Here is a 17,687-nt window from a genome sequence, read left to right on the forward strand (position 1 = left end):
GGACATTTTAACAATTATTAATTTTTCCAAGCCATGAGCAGGGAATATCCTTCCATTTGTGTTGTCTTGAATTTCTTACATCAATGTTTTATAGTTCTCAGAGCATAAGTCGTTCACTTCCTTGATTTATTTATTTCCTTTTCCCGAATTGCCTATGTCTTTTATCCAAGTTTTCAAAAAAAGTATTTACCTTTTTCTCAATCTGTAAAAGCTTTTATATCCTAGGTATTAATTTTACTGTTGTCAATATGAATTGCAAATATCTTCACCCAATGTCTTTTACTTTCTTCATGTCTTTTAATAAAGAAAACAATTTTCATGCAAATTTATCAATCTATTAATGATCATTTTTAAAAAAGATCTAACCAGAACCTTTAGAAATGTTCTATCTGGTTCTCTTTCATATCAGATCCTTTATGAAAATCTCTTACTTTTTGTCATTTTTGTGATTTCGCTTTTTTCTTTAAACATTTCACCAACATTTTACATTTATATCTAATAGCAATATGTGAAATCTTTCGCCATGTAATGTGTTGTTTCTTTAGATTATCTATCACTCACTATGACCTGTTTCCTTGTAGGTTTGATGATCTTTGTGCCCTCCTCTTTTCTTGACCTTAATTTTTGAGAATTCTAAAGCCCTCTTACTTCCCTTTAGAAAGGATGTACATTTTCTTTGGCCAGAAGTCAGAGGGCACCACCTCAAAAAATAAAATAAAATGTGGACTCCTTTTCTTGAGTTGCTTAACTATATTTACTTCTTATTAGTCTATCATTCACTCTTCTTTAATTATGCTTTTCTGTTCCTCCTAAGTTAACACCACCCCAAGCCCTTTCACTTACTACTCCATCTGCCTGGAATACTGTTCCCCCATAGACTGCCTGACTCATACCCTTACATCAGTCAAGATTTCGCTCAAATATTACCTCCTTAGAGAAGTTTTTGAAAATCTTCCTATCTAGGGGCCCCTGGGTGGCTCAGTTGGTTAAGCATCTGACTCTTGATTTCAGCTCAGGTCATGATCTCAGGGTTGTGAGACTGAGCCCCGCATCAGGCTCCATGCTCAGAAAGGAGTCTGCTTGGGCGCTTGGGTGGCTCAGTTGGTTGAGCGACTGCCTTCGGCTCAGGTCATGATCCTGGACTCCCGGGATCGAGTCCCGCATCGGGCTCCCTGCTCGGCAGGGAGTCTGCTTCTCCCTCTGGCCCTCCTCCCTCTCATGCTCTTTGTCTCTCATTCTTTCTGTCTCAAATAAATAAATAAATAAATAAATAAATAAAAAAATAAAAAAGAAAGGAGTCTGCTTGAGATTCTTTCTCTCCCTCTTCCTCTGTCCCTCCCCCCACCATTCATGCTCTCTCTCTCAAAAAAAATTTTTAAAAATAATCTACCTATCTAAAATAGCCCACCCATACTCCCCAGTTAGTTCATTTGCCTATCCTTTACCTTTATTCATATTCATTACTACTTGCAACTGTTATATTTATTAAATAAATGTATATATGTACATATATATGCACACAAATACACATATGTTTTTATTTCCTTGTTTACTTTTATTTCTTCCTTGAGAATGTAGCAGAATACCAACCTTATCTAGATCATTTCTCCAATGCCTACTTCAGTCCTTGGCAAAGAATAGGCTCTTGAATGAATGAGTACATTTTAAAGAAGGGAGAAAATGATATAAGTCTAAATTTTCAAAAACTCTAGAAAGGAATGGACTCTCAAGTTTATATAAAAGGGTTGTTGTCACTGGAGAAAAGGAAGAGCCCCTCCTTTGGCAGTGGGAAGGACTATCATAAAAGACCAAAAGGAAGAAGTAGGGATTAGGTGGGATTCCTTAGAGAGACTGTCCTGAAAAGCCCTTGCTTTTCTTTTCAAGTCAGAAGTTTTTTTTCCACATGACCTGGGCTCTGAAAGGCAGTATACCAATCAATAACTTCATAAAGCCTTCAGAGGAAAGAGTGAATGGGCAAGAGACAGTTTCATTCCAGGGACTTGAAGAGTCCAAAGAATAAAGTGATCATTACGTTGGAAAATCACTTGTTAAAGTTTTAACTGATATAGGCTGTCTCTTGTCTACAGGAAAAAAAAACAACTTCTTAGACAATCACACGTTCTTCCTGAGCTCTTTTCCAATAAAAGGTGGTTATGGCACATTCATTCAATGTAAAATACAAAGTTCTTAAAATGTAATATTAAATTACAAAACACAAATAAGAGAATGTATTTGTTGTAATGGATTGTGTTGACCTGACTTGATCTACCCTATTACTATATAAATAATATAAGCTCTTCTCTTGTCAGAAAAACCATACATTTCTGCATCTATTTTTAAAAAATATTTTGAGCTCCTTTGGCAGATCTAAATTGTAACAATGCATAGCCTGTTTTTTTTCTGACAATATTCCAAGTGTCTCAGAATTCAAATCTATCTCCTTGATTATCAAGGAAGACAGGAAGGAAGACAGACAGAAGATAGATAATTATACATACAGAATGGAGAAGCCATATATGCCCTCTGAAATACTACTATTTCCAGTAATTTAAAACCATTCTTTTCAGAATATTAACAGGCAATTCAGTTAATTACTTAAAAACAATCAGAGAAAGCAGCCATTCCATAGGTAAATCCTTAAATACTAGGGGTACATTTCCTTACCTACTAGTGACACCAAGTTACTATAGTTCTCCAACATCACATCTCTATACAAATCCCTTTGAGCAGAGTCCAGGTATTCCCACTCTTCCTGAGAGAAGTCAATGGCAACATCCCTGAACATCACTGATCTCTGAAACAACAAATATAATACTAGTTGTGGAAATAAAGAAAATATTTTTTCAATGGAAGGGAGATGATGGGGGAGCTCTCCACAAAGGAGGCAACAGAGCAAACAGCAAATGGCCACTGACATAAATGAGACACTAAAGAAATCAATGCTTCTGACGTGTCAACATTCCTTTTATTCCTGTTGCTGTAGATATTTCCTGTATATAGAACATTTCATTATACAGATAAGTCTGGAACTTAAATAAAGAAGATGCAATGTCCCAATTAAAAGAAAAAGCACACACAGGCAACCTGTACAATACTGTATATTCACTCTTCAATTATGCTTGTAGCTTGTATATCATACATTCTCAATAAATGCAAGTTTCTCTTATTCTCTAAGAAATAAGAAAAATAACTGGGGAAGTTTTTCTGCAAAATCTTATAAAATCTGTACCTTATAAGATTTGTATAAAATTAAAGAATTGATTGAAATCTCAGTTCATCATTGTATCAGAATACATCATACGCATTTTCCTCACCAATAATTTAGTATATATTTTTAATAGGCTGCAAAATAGCTCCATATAATGAATATGTCTGACTTACTAAGTGTGCATATTTGAGCATTTTAGCTTGCATAAAAATCTCATAAGCATTTCTCACTTTTGGAAGTTTACAATTTTCAACAACTTTTGCATGTGAATGATGATCTTTCTTGTTACTATTTATCACTTATAAATGTAACTTTTCCTTGTTCTAAGCAACAAAAAGATAAGAAGGATATATCTAAACTTATGCATACAAGATTAACTCATAATGTTGACTCTCAAAATTATCTATATTATTGCTTTATGTTAATTATGGATTCCCAGGGAAAATCCCTGATCTCTCTCAGTCTCTAATCATGTTCCTAATCAATCTTAAAAGCTCACAAAACATAAGCTTTTGCCAGGTATGGAGACTGAGTCCAGTCAAAACTAATAATATTGTCTAACCAGGAAACTGAGGTCTAAAGAAAAGTTCAAAGTTTTCTCATGTGTGGTGCGATTTAACAAACTTCTCCATCTTATAAAATCAGGGAATCTGCTTTTGTCATATCAGTGCTCCTAGTCAGAGATGCTCAAAATATTTTTGAATAATTATGTTAGGTTAAATTAGACAAACTGGGGGAAGACTCTTATCACTTATAAGAATGAAATGCTGGGGAGCACATTCTTGAGTGGGATCAGTTAGGAAAGAAATTTCAGAAATAAGGAACGCAAACATACAAATACTCTGTAAAAAAGTGACTAAAGGGGTGCCTGGGTAGCTCAGTCATTAAGCGTCTGCCTTTCGCTCAGGTCATGATCCCAGGGTCCTGGGACTGAGCCCCGCATCAGGCTCCCTGCTCAGCGGGAAGCCTGCTTCTCCCTCTCCCACTCCCCCTGCTTGTGTTCCTGTTCTCGCTGTGTCTCTGTCAAATAGATAAATAAAATCTTAAAAAAAAAAAGTGACTAGAGCACAAAAAAACACCAATTTACCTGAGCCATGGTTTTTAGCGCTGCAAGAAATGATCAATCCTCCTCCGGGTTCCTAGCTTAGAGAAGCACAGAGCCTGAAAAAGGCAGAGCTGGAGAGAAGAAAACAGAATCATGAGACCATGCTTTTTGCAAAGTTCCAAATAAGTAAGTTAGAATTGTCTTTCTTGCTCTCCTCTTCTGTCTCTTGCTCCCATCACCAAAAGACACTGTGTGGGAGAAACACAGGTGGTGGTTATTACCCTGATCAAACTCAATGCTCTCTATATACAAAAAGATAATATTTATGACAATTTCTCTACCATTTCTGAAATAAAATATATAGATAATATGACACATTTATATACATTATGCCAAAAACAGAGATAATGACCAACTGTTACACAAATTAAAAGGCACAACTAATTAAACACTTATGCTTACAACTATTTACAAAAATTCAGATTTATAAGATGACAATATTCAGGTAAGCATTTTTTTAAGTTCTATTTTTTAAATTTTAATTCCAGTATAACTGTTTAACATACAGTGTTATATTAGTTTCAAGTGTACAATATACTGATTAAACAATTCTATATATTACTCTGTAATTCTATACATTACTCTCATCATGGTAAGTGTACTCTTAATCCCCTTCACCTACTTCACACATAATCCCACCCACCTCACCTCTAATAACCAACAGTTTGTTCTCTATAGTTAAGAGCCTGTTTCCTGGTTTCTCTCTTTTCTTCTTTGTTTTGCTTCTTAAATTCCACATGAGTGAAATCATACGGTATTTGCCTTTCTCTGACTAATTTCATTTAGCATTATACTCTCTAAATCCATCCATGTTGTTGTAAATGGCAGTATTTCATTCTTTCTTAATGGCTGAGTAATATTCCATTTTATATATATGTACATATACCACCTCTTCTTTATCCACTCATCTATCAATGGACACTTGGGCTGCTTCCATAATTTGGCCATTATTAATAATGCTGCACTAAACCTAGGGGTGCATATATCTTGTCAAATTAGTGTTTTCATATTCTTTAGGTAAATACCAGTAGTGGAATTACTGGATAATATGGTAGTATCTTGGCTATTGTAAATAATGCTGCTATAAATATAGGAGTACATGTATCCCTTTAAATTAGTGTTTTGGTATTCTTTGGGTAAATACCCAGTTTTGCGATTGCTGGATCGTAGGGTAGTTCTTTTTTTTTTTTTTTTTTTAATTAACATATAATGTATATTTGTTTCAGGGGTATAGGTCTGTGATTCATCAGTCTTACACAACACCCAGCGGTCACCACAACACATACCCTCCCCAATGTCCTTTACTCAGCCACCCCATCCCCCACCCCCCTCCCCTCCAGCAACCCTCAGTTTGTTTCCTAAGATTAAGAGTCTGGATCGTAGGGTAGTTCTATTTGTAACTTTTTAAGGAACCTCCATACTGTTTTCCAGAGTGGCTGCACCAGTTTGCATTCCCACCAACAGTGCACGAGGGTTCCTTTTTCTCCACATCCTCGCTGTTTTTGATTTTAGCCATTCTGACAGGTGTGAGGTGATATCTCAGTGTGGTTTTGATTTGCATTTCCCTGATGATGAGCATCTCTTCATGTGTCTGTTCACCATCTGTAAGTCTTCTTTGGAGAAATGTCTGTTCATGTCTTATGACCATTTTTTAATCAGACTATTCAGTTTTTCTGCTGGATTAAGTTTAAGTTCTTCATACATTTTGGATACTAACCCTTTATCAGATATGTCATTTGCAAATATCTTCTCACATTCAGTAGACTGTCTTTTAGTTTTGGTAAGTGTTTCCTTGGCTATACAGAAGCTTTTTATTTTGAAGTAATCTCAATATTTTATTTTGGCTTTTGTTTCCCCTGTCTCAGGAAACATTTAAAAGTGTGTTGCTATGGCTGATGTCAGAGTAATTATTGTCTGTGCTCTCTTCTATGATTTTTATGGTTTCAGGTCTCACATTTAGGTTTTTAACTGATTTTTAAATTTTTGTGTATGATGTAAGACAGTGGTCCAGTTTCATTCTTTTGTATGCAGCTGTCCAATTTTCCAAGCACCATTTGTTGAAGAGACTTTTTCCATTGCATATTCTTGCCTCCTTTGTCAAAGACTAATTGACCATATAATCGTGGGTTTATATCTGGGCCCTCTATTCAGTTCCACTGATATGTCTGTTTTTCTGCCGGTATCACACTATGTAGATTACTACAGCTTTGTAGTATATATTGAAATCCAGAATTGTGATACCTCCATCTTTGTTCTTCTTTCTCAAGATTGCTTTGGCTAATGGAGGTCTTTTGTGGTTCCTTATAAATCTGAGGATTTATAATCTAGTTTATAATTTATAATCTAGTTCTGTGAAAAATGCTGTTGGTATTTTGATAGGGATTACATTAAATCTGTAGATTGGGGATGTTGGGTGGCTGGGTGGCCCAGTCGGGTGGGTGGCTCAGTCGGTTGAGCGTATGACTCTTGATTTCGGCTCAGGTCATGATCTAAAGTCCTGGGTGGAGCCCCAAATCAGAATCCATGCTCAGTGGGGAGTCTGTTTGAGGATTCTCCCTTTCCCTCTCCCTCTGCCCCCCTCCAGCTTGTGTACTCTCTCAAATAAATAAATAAATCTTTTAAAAAAATCTGTAGATTGCTCTGGACAGTATGGACACCTTAACAATATTTGTGCTTCCAATTCATGAGCATGGAACATCCTTCCATCTGTGTTGTCTTCAATTTCTTTCATCAATTTTAAGTTTTCAGGGTACAGATCTGTCACCTCCTTGGTGAAGGTTTTTCCTAGATATTTTATTCATTTTGGTGCAATTGTAAATGGGACTGTTTTCTTCCCTTTCTGCTGCTTCATTATTAGTGTACAGAAATGCAACAGATTTCTGTATATTGATTTTGTATCCTGTGACTTTACTAAACTCATTTATCAGTTCTAGTAATTTTTTGGTGGAGTCTTCCAGGTTTTCTATATATACCATGTCATCTGTAAATAGTGAAAGTTTTACTTCTTCCTTGCCAATTTGGATGTCTTTTATTTCTTTTTGTTGTCTGACTGCTGTGGCTAGGACTTCCAGTACTATGTTGAATGAAAGTGATGAGAGCGAACATCCTTATCTTATTCCTGATCTCACGGGAAAAGCTCCCAGTTTTTGCCATTGAGTATGATGTTAGGTGTGGGTTTTTCACGTTTGGCCTTTATTACGTTAAGTATTATTCCCTCTAACCCTACTTTGTTGAGGGTTTTTAACATGAACGGGTGTTGTATTTTGTCAGATGCTTTTTCTGCATCTATTGAAATGATTATATGGTGTTCATCCTTGGTCTTATTGATGTGATGTATAACACTGATTAATTTGTGAATATTGAACAACCCTTGAATCCCAGGAATAAATCCCACTTGATCATGGTGAATGATTTTTCTAATGTATTGTTGGAGCCAGTTTGCTAGTATTTTGTTGAATTTTACATCTATGTTCAATAGAAATATTAGCCTGTAGTTCTCTCTTTTTTTTTAATGGTGTCTTTATCTGGTTTTGGTATCAGGGTAATGCTGGCCTCATAGAATGAATTTGGAAGTTTTCCTTCCTCTTCTGTGTTTTGGGGTAGTTTAAGAACAGGTATTAACTCTTCTTTAAATGTTTGGTAGAATTTACCTGTGAAGCCATCTGGTCCTGGACTTTTGTTTGTTGGGAGTTTTTTGATTACTGATTCAATTTCATTGTTAGTAATTGGGTCTATTCAAATTTTGTTTCTTCCTGATTCAGTTTTGGGAGGTTTTATGTTTCTAGGAATTTCTCAATTTCTTCTAGGTTGTCCAATTTGTTGGCATATAATTTTTCATAATGTTCTCTTACACTTTTTTTTTTAAAGATTTATTTATTTGAGAGAGAGAATGAGAGAGAGAGAGAGAGCACATGAAAGCAGAGAGGGTCAGAGGAAGAAGCAGACTCCCTGCTGAACAGGGAGCCCAATGCGGGACTTGATCCTGGTACTCCAGGATCATGACCTGAGCCGAAGGAAGTCGCCTAACCAACTGAGCCACCCAGGCGCCCCTCTTACACTTCTTTGTATTTCTATGGTGTCAGTTATTTCTCCTCTTTCATTTCCGATTTTGTTGAGTCTTCTCATTTTTTTCTTTCTGATGAGTCTAAATGTTTATTAGTTTTGTTGATCTTTTCAAAGAACCAGCTTCTAGTTTCACTGATCTGTTCTATTGATTTTTTTAGTTTCTATTTCATTTATTTGTGTTCTAATCTTTATTATTTCCTTCCTTCTACTGGCTTTGTTTGTTCTTTTTCTAGCTGTGTTAGGTGTAACTTAGATTTTTTATTTAAGATTTTTCTTGCTTCTTGAGTTAGGCCTGTATTGCTATAAACTTCCCTCTTAGAACAGCTTTTGCTGCATCACAAAGATTTTGGATCATTGTATTTTCATTTTCATTTGTCCCCATGTGTTTTTTTATTTCCTCTTTGATTTCTTGCTTGACCCATCCATTTTTTAGTAGCATGTTATCTAATCTCCACATATTTGTGGTATTTCCAGATTTTTTTCCTATGGTTGATATCTAGTTTAATAGCATTGTGGTTAGAAAAATTGCATGGTATGACTTCAATCTTTTTAATTTGTTGAGACTTGTTTTGGGGCCTAGTATGTCATCTATTCTGGAGAATACTCCTTGTGCACTTGAAAAGAAGTATATTCTGCTGTTTTAGGATGGAATGTTCTGAATGTATTATTTGATCCATCTGGTCCAATGTGTCTTTCAAAGCCACTGTTTCCTTGTTGGTTTTCTTTTGGATGATCTATTGATTTAAGTGGGATGGTAAAGTCTCCTATTACTGTATTACTATCAATTACTTCCTTTTCCTTTATGTTTGTTATTAGCTGCTTTATGTATTCGGGTGTCCCCAAGTTTGGTGCATAAGTATTTACAACTGGTATATATTCTTGTTGGATTGTTCCTTTTATCATTAGTGTCCTTTGTCTCTTGTCACAGTCTTTGTTGTTTTAATGTCTATTTTGTCCTATTAAGTATTACTACCCCGGTGTTCTTTTCACTTCCATTTGTATAACAACTGCTTTTCTATCCCTTCACTTAAAAAAAAAAAAAAAAAAGACTGGGGCACCTGGGTGGCTCAGTCGGTTAAGCGTCTGCCTTCGGCTCAGGTCATGATCCCAGGGTCCTGGGATCGAGCCCCGCATTGGGCTCCCTGCTCAGTGGGGAGCCTGCTTCTCCCTCTCCCACTCCCCCTGCTTGTGTTCCCTCTCTCGCTGTCTCTCTCTCTGCCAAATAGATAAATAAAATCTTTAAAAAAAAAGATTTTATTTATTTTAGAGAGAGATTACGCATCTGCACAAGAGTGAGTGGAGGGAGGGGCAGAGGGGAAGGGGTGGTAGCCAAATCCTAAGGGGACGCATCTCCCGGTAAGGGCTCCCATGCCTGGGGTGCTTGGTGTGGGGATCTGTTTGTTTTCCCCTCTACATGCCTGTAGAGTCCCTCTGTTCTGTAGACAGTCCTGTGGGTCCATTTAGCTCCCAACTGAATCCCTACCCTCCTACCCTCTTCAATGTGGCCTATTCCTTACATTTAGCTGTGGAGAGTCTGTTCTGCTAGTTTTTAGGTCATTTTCTAGGTTATTTACACTGATGTGGGTGTTACCTAGTTTGTATCCATGAGACGAGGTGAGCTTAGGGCCTTCCTACTCCGGCATCCTTCCCAGAAGTCTTCACCTAAGTATTGTTGACAACTTTTACTTATATTTGACATTTTGAAATAAAGTCTATATATGTGTATATGTATGTATGTGTGTGTGTGTGATGTGTTTGGGTATGTATAGACTCAATGAAATTCATTATCTACAAAGGTAGGCTTCTACAAGCATACTGGTAAGGAAAATATCACAAGCAGTGTTACCATCAGGGCTGTGACTTTAAAAGTCACAGTAAATTTCTGAATAAAAGTACAGTCTTTTCTCAATCATTCTCAAGCATTCCTGGAAGACTAAGAGTAAAACCATGCAGTAATAGTAACATAGATAAATTAAGCAGTTTGTAAAAATCATGCAAAAATAATGCTTTATGTGAGAAGTTCTAGACCCAGATTATTATAAACAAATTTTTTCCCCAGGTATGGTCTTCATTTTGCAGGTCATAGAACAATTATTTGCTGTGTACTGCAGAGCATCTAGATTAGAAGTTAGCAAGCTACTGCCCACCAACTGTTTTTGTAAATAAAGCTTTATTGGAACGCATCTACATTCAATTGTTTATAAGTTATCTTTGCCTACTTTCACGCGACAGTGGCAGAGTCAAATAACCAATGGAGACCATCTGGCCCAGAAATCTTAGTATTTACTGTCTATCCCTTTATAGAAAAATCATCTACCCTATAATCAAGATCCATCATGTCAGTCCTTCAATAGCTAGACGACCTAACCCTCAACTCAGTTATTTTAACATTCAAAAGCACACAGATGTATTTCTAAAACATCCTCTAGGGAGAACCATTGCCCCTACAAAGAATCAATGATATAGCTATTCAATAAACATCTAATTAAAAATTCTACTTCTTCCAGATGTGGAAAGTTCAATATATAACTGTGCCCATTTTAACAACCAAAAATACTTCAGATAAGATAAAAAAATCATAGTTTCCTTTAAATTCATCACAGAGCAAAAGACACAAGGAAATTTAAATGAACTAACTGTAAAATGTGTCAAGCACTCCTTAACAGATATTTAGGGAGCTCCTGTCCACAGCAGGGATTAAACTAAATGCTAATTCCTTTAAAGGTAAATAGTCCAACCATTCCAATTAAAAGACAATGTCAAGACAACAAAAAAAAAGTAAGTTTCAACTATACGTTCTTTACAAGAAATGTACTTTAAATATAAAGACACAGATAGGTAAAGTTGTGGAGGAAGATATACCATACAAATACTAAGCATAAGAAAACCTCGGTACCTGTATTAATATAAGACAACAGACACATGAAAAGATGCTCAATATCACTGATCATCAGGGAAACACAAATCAAAACTACAATGACATATCACCTCATACCTGTCAGAATGGCTAACATCAACAATGCTAGAAACAACAGGTGGTGGCTAGGATGTGGTTAAAGGGGAACACCTGTGCACTGTTGGTGGGAATGCAAACTAGTGTAGCCACTCTGGAAAACAGTCTGGAGGTTCCTCAGAAAGTTAAAAATAGAACTACCTATGACTTTTGCAATTGCACTACTAGGTATTTACCCAAAGAACACAAAAATACTAATTCAAAGGGATACATGCACCGTGATGTTTTATAATAGCCAAATTATGGAAATAGCCCAAGTATCCATCGACTGATGAATGGATAAAGATGTGGTATATAGACACAATGGAATATTACTCAGCCACAAAAAGGTGATATCTTGCCATCTGCAACAACACGGATGGAGCTAGAGAATATTATCCTAAGTGAAATAAGTCAGTCAGAGAAAGAAAAATACCATATGATTTCACTCATGTGTGGAATTTAAGATACAAAACAAACAAACAAAGGGGAACAAAAAGAGGAAGGCAAACCAAGAAAGAGACTCTTAAGTGTAAAGAACAAACTGATGGTTACCAGAAGTGAGGTGGGTGGGGAGACTGATAAAATAGGTGATGGAGAATTAAGGAGGGCACTTGTCAAAATGAGCATCAGGTGTTGTATGGAAGTGTTGAATCACTATATTGTACACCTGAAACTAATATTACACTGTATGTTAACTAACTGGAATTTAAATAAAAACTTAAAAAACAAAGAAGAATGTAAAATGGTGGAGGAAGATATACCCATACAAATACTAAGCAAAAGAAAGCCTATGTACTTGTATTAATACAAAACAGAGATCAAGACAAAGACTAGTACAAGAAACAAAGAGGATATATTCATCAAGAAGACACAGAAATCCTAAATGTGTAGAGATTTAACAACAAAGCACCAAAATATATGAAGCAAAAACTAAAAGAACTAAAGGAAGAAATGGACAAATCCACAGTCAGATTTGGAAATTTTAACATCTTTCTCTCAGCAACTAACAAAACAAGTAGATAAAATGGCAGTAATGATAGAGAGGATTTATATACATCACTATCAAGTACCTTGACAAAACTGATACCACACCCAACTGTCAAGAATACCACACCAAACTGTCAAAAGATGAGCTGAAAAGAGCTGAACTATCAGTTGTCAGAAAAACTAAGACAAGCCAAAATGAAAGTAACAGTCAAGCTTTTAATCACTTACTAATCACTTAGTACAAAAAGAGGCTAACCCAAAGAAAGCAATGGCTCCCCCACAGTTCTATGTTCCCTCATGGAACAGTACCTAGAGAGGGTCAGATGGATCAGCACAGATGTAGGGAATCACTTCACTGCCAACAGAGTACCAGACAAAAGGATGAAACAAAGATGAACAATCTGTTCAACAAAGATGAACAATCTGAGTATTAATAAGAACAGTAACTGCTATGGACTGAAACTTATCAAATATATTTAAATCTTCAAGTTCATGATAATAATTTAAAAGGATAACTTAGGATAAACTTTGGAAGATGCTGAAAAATGAGTAAAAGCAAGCTTTTATTCTACCTTTTTTACAGGTGCTATACTTCAGAGTAACCAAGACACTGATGAAAGGATGGTTCCCTTTACAGAAGTATTCCAACTAATAATTACATAAGAAATAAGAGAACCAGAATATCATTTTGTAACTCTGATAAAATAATAAATTCCAAGTAAAGATACAATGGCTGCTAATATCACATAAAGGAAAACAACCAAATGTTATGCAGCACACACCATTATGTATGAAAGATTGTGCAAACAAGCAAAACCACAAAAAAAACCTGAACCTGATCAAGCCTCTAGAATTAAATACCAGTTTAGAAGAAATACAGGAACATGTAAAATGACACCACACATATACAATCAACAAAATCCAGAATACAGGTAACTCTGAAGAAAACTGTTTCTGGAACAAATAAACTGCAAGAAAAGAGAAAGAAAGATTAAGAAATATATCACACTATTACACTAAATCGACACTGTTTGGATCTTAATTCTAACAAATATTTATGGACAATGGGAGAAATGTGAACACTGACTTGCTATTTCATAACATTAAGAAAGTATTAAAGGTGGGTTTTTTTATAATGATGATATTGTGGTTTTTTTTTTTAAGATTTGATTTATTTATTTGAGAGAGAGGGAGTGCACGCGAGCAGTGGGGAGAGAGAGAGAGAATCTGAAGCAGACTCCACACTGAGCTCGGAGCCAGACACCGGGCTCAATCCCACGACCGCAAGATCATGACCTAAACTGAAACCAAGAGTCAGACATTTAGCCGGACTAAACCACCCAGGGGCCCCATGGTTAAGTTTTTTAAGTAAAAAGTTCTTATCTTTAGATACACATAAAATATTTGTGGATGAAATACATATCTGGAATTTACTTCAAAATAATCCATTTTTTTGGTGGTGAGAGGGAGTAGTGGATCTATAGATGAAACATGTTTAGTTATAAATTGATATTTGTTGAAGCTTAGGGATGGGTAGGGTATATGGGGAAGCATTATACTTTTTAGTTTCATACATGTTTGAATTTTTCTATAAGAAGTTAAAAAAAAAAAAGACTTGAAAGATAGATTCCAAATATGAACCATGATTCAGTCTAAGGAGGTTTTTTGAGTAACTGTTATTTTCTTCATCATTTTTTTTTTGTATTTTCTAAGTCATACCAACAAACATGCACTACTTTGATATCAGAAAACAAGGAAATAATAGCTTTGTGAAATTTAAAAAAAGGACATGCAACGGTTAAAAAAGTCTCATAAATTCTGAGAAAAAAGAATAACAATAAAAAGATAAACTCTAAGACCTTTTTTTTTTTTTTTTTTTAACTTGGGTATTGGAGAAAAAGATGGGGAAGGGGAAAAATAAGGAAATGCATCCATTTATTATTCAAGAGTTGTGATTCAGGTAGAATTTATATCAGAAACATTAAAATAAACTAAAAGTAGGCCACTTCTAGAAATTTGCCCCAAAGATAAACATCTACAAATAGAAACCATATACACTGTTATTGATTGCTATATTATATAATGGCAAAATACTGGGGGAAAAAACTCAAATGCCCGCTCATGGAAGACTAGGTGAATAAACTCTTACACCCACACAACAGAATAGATAATTATAAAACAGAGTAAGAATAATGTCTGTAGGCTGCTAAGAATGATCTCCAGGATACATTAAACATGTGAGGGAAGAAAAAGGTGTAGTGTAGTGTACACAGAATACTCCTTTTTTAGTTAGGAATGGAGATGTAAAAAATACATGTATACATGTAAGTGTACATACATATACATACAAACACATACACATAAACATATTCATTTAAAAGAAAAACAGAAGAATACACCAAAGAAAAGTACAGGTAGTTATTATCTACACAGAGAAAAAGGAAACAGGCTGAAGGGGACAGGAATGAACACTGGCCTTCTCTGAATTCACCTTGTTCTATAATTTTGATTTTGGAGATAAGTAAATATTTTATATAATTTTAAAATAAAATTAAATCAAAGTGGGGGAAAAACAATAACTAAAAGTAGAAAGCAAGATGAAACAAATGAGCCTAACTGTAGGATAGGTCATATCCTATTGAAGTCTTGTTTTTCTGTATTCAGATAGTAAAAATATTGGTATTGTTAGTTTGAAACTCTCTCTCCCAATTCAAAAGAAGGCAGAAAAGAAGGAAAAGGGAATAGGGAACAGATGGGACAAGACAATGGATTTGACCCAAACCACATCAATGATCACACTAAATATAAACTGTATACTTAATTATAAGACAGAAGTTGTCAAACGGGATAAAAACACAAGATCCAACTAAAGGCAGCCAACAAGAAATGCACTCCAACAACAGAACATAAATAGGTTAAAAATAAAAGGATAGAAAAAGATATTTCATGATAACACTAATGAAAAGAAAGCTGGAATGGCAACATTTAATATAAGAGAAAGTAGATGCTCAGAGCGTCAGTACTACCAGGGATAAAGAAGACCATTTCATAATGATAAAGGGATCAATTCACCAACAGGATGTATTACCTGAAACTTTTATGTATCTAATAACAGAGCTTCAAAATACATGAAGGAGAAACTTACAGAAATTCTGAGAAAGAAATAAATGCAACAGACAGAAAATCAGTAAAGGTACAGAGGATTTCAACAAGACTACACACCTACATTACCTAGCTGACATTTATGGAACTCTCTACCCAACAATAGCAGAATACAGTCTTTTCAAGTGCACACCAAACATTTACTAAGACCACACATTTTGGGTCACAAAACTACTCTTAATAAATTCTAAAGGATTCAAGTCATAAAAAGTATATTCTCTGAACACAATGGAATGAAATTAGAAATGAGTAACAAAAAGATCTCTGGAAGATCCTCATAATACCTGAAAACTAAGTAACATATTTCTAAATAAACCATAAGTGAAAAGAGGAAATCAAAAGGAAAATTAGGAAGGAATTCAAACTGAAGGCAGAATAAATAAGATTGGCAAGTGATAACTTTTGAGTTGGGCTTATGATGGTTCATTATACTTTTGTGCACGTTTGAAAATTACCAAACAGGGGCACCTGGAGCGGCTTAGTTGGTTAAATGTCAGGCTCTTGATCTCAGCTCAGGTCATGATCTCAGGATCATGAGTTTGAGCCCCACCTCAAGCTCTGAGCTGGGCATGGAGCCTGCTTAAGATTCTCTCTCTCTCCCTCTCCCCCTCCCTCCCCACCCCACAGTCCCTCTCTGTCTTAAAAAAAAAATTACCAAACAGAATAAGTTAAAAAAGAATGCTGCTGTGTCAGAAATAACACAATATCATCTCCTTTTTAATTTTATGAGTCTCAAATCCATTCTTCCTCAATTTAACTACTGTTGGGAAGTATCTACCACAATTAACTGCACATATTCCCTGCTCCCAATCTACAGAAAATTGCCTTGCCACCTCCATCATTTGAGAAAGCTTAAGTAGGAAATTTCAAAGAGAAAACAAAGATTCCTACATCCTGAAAAACTAAAGGCATTTAGGGAAACAGAGGAAACATCTACTCACCTTGGACTTTGCTTTTGAATGTATAACAGCCATTTTTTCCTCCTCTGGGCTCTACTCTCAGGAAAAGAAAATGGAATCATGAGATAGTAGACTTTTCTTAGGATATACTCTAAATTAGAACACATGCTCTTACCCACCCAGCCCCCCAATCTACCCCTCATTTACCCAAGAGGAAAGTCAGAAGGAGAGTAGAACAGTTCTGCACTTTGTTTCAGAAGAAGGTCCAAGACCACAGCTGTCTTGGGCAAGAATTTACTGCTGGATTCAAAACTGTCCACTGGAGATAGAGCCCTGCAGTGAAATACTACAGGTACTCAGTCTTCATTCAGGGGCTCAAACTTCTGACTTCTTTCCTTCCTGTCACCTTTCTGCATTCAACATTCTTAAGGCTGTAAGGTGAGAGGACACCTGGAAGCCAAAAGGAAACATACATCTACAATCCCAGTGTGAACTAAGAATGGATACAGAAATGAAGCAATACAGGCCATGTGTGAAGGGGGAACACTGAGGTCAGAAGAGAAAGAAGTCAAGTTCTGTGAGGACAAAGCCACATGGGACTCATGACACATAGGCAGACTCAGTCCCAGAATGAACCCCCAAAATACAAAAACCCAATTTTATCTCTGTACCTCACTAAACTCCCATAAGATCACAGACTATAAAATATACAAATGACTAGACAAAGTCACACACGTTTCCATGGTCACACAGCCAGAGTCACCATCGCCAAATTAGTATTACACCTCAGACCACCTTTTATCTTAAACAAAATTCAATCATAAACAGAGCATACACACAATCACTCAAGCACATCCAAGCACCCTGTCAGGGATACACATGGCCAAAAACACCCTTTCACAGCAGCACTTTTACTCTCTTCACACAGTCATGGAAGCGGCACACTCACAGTCCCAACAGCCACACATATGGCATACACACAGCCATCCAATCAGAAAAATACAACCAAGTACCAGGTCAAAAAAACAAGTGGTCACAAACACCGTGCCACAGCAACACTCTCATAACATCTCAAAGTCACAGACAAACTTCAGTAATACAATACACAGTCGCATACACAACCTCAAAGTGACCCAAGTACATCCAAACACCCTGTCACACAGCTCAGTCACAAGCAAACCCCCAGTCACATACGAGGTACACACACAATCACACTGTCACATAGGCACATTCCCAGTCAGTTAAGCACGCGGTCACAAACACATG

The 17,687-nt window shown here is 36.0% G+C and overlaps 1 protein-coding gene across 1 annotated transcript in view; it reads right to left on the bottom strand.

The window, feature by feature from the left end:
* LOC110590113 (zinc finger protein 420) overlaps window positions 1-16,493 on the bottom strand; it is a 145,939-nt gene extending 129,446 nt beyond the window's left edge. Inside the window, exons 1-3 of the mRNA XM_021700836.2 lie at window positions 16,464-16,493; window positions 4,296-4,384; window positions 2,665-2,794 (exon numbers count right to left, since the gene is read on the bottom strand). Of these exons, the coding sequence (XP_021556511.2) occupies window positions 2,665-2,794; window positions 4,296-4,304 (139 nt within the window). The 5' untranslated portion in view covers window positions 4,305-4,384; window positions 16,464-16,493. The remainder of the gene's footprint in view (window positions 1-2,664; window positions 2,795-4,295; window positions 4,385-16,463) is intronic.
* Between the last annotated feature and the right edge of the window lie 1,194 nt (window positions 16,494-17,687).

This window comes from Neomonachus schauinslandi, chromosome 16, assembly GCF_002201575.2.
Source record: "Neomonachus schauinslandi chromosome 16, ASM220157v2, whole genome shotgun sequence".
Lineage (NCBI taxonomy): Eukaryota > Metazoa > Chordata > Mammalia > Carnivora > Phocidae > Neomonachus > Neomonachus schauinslandi.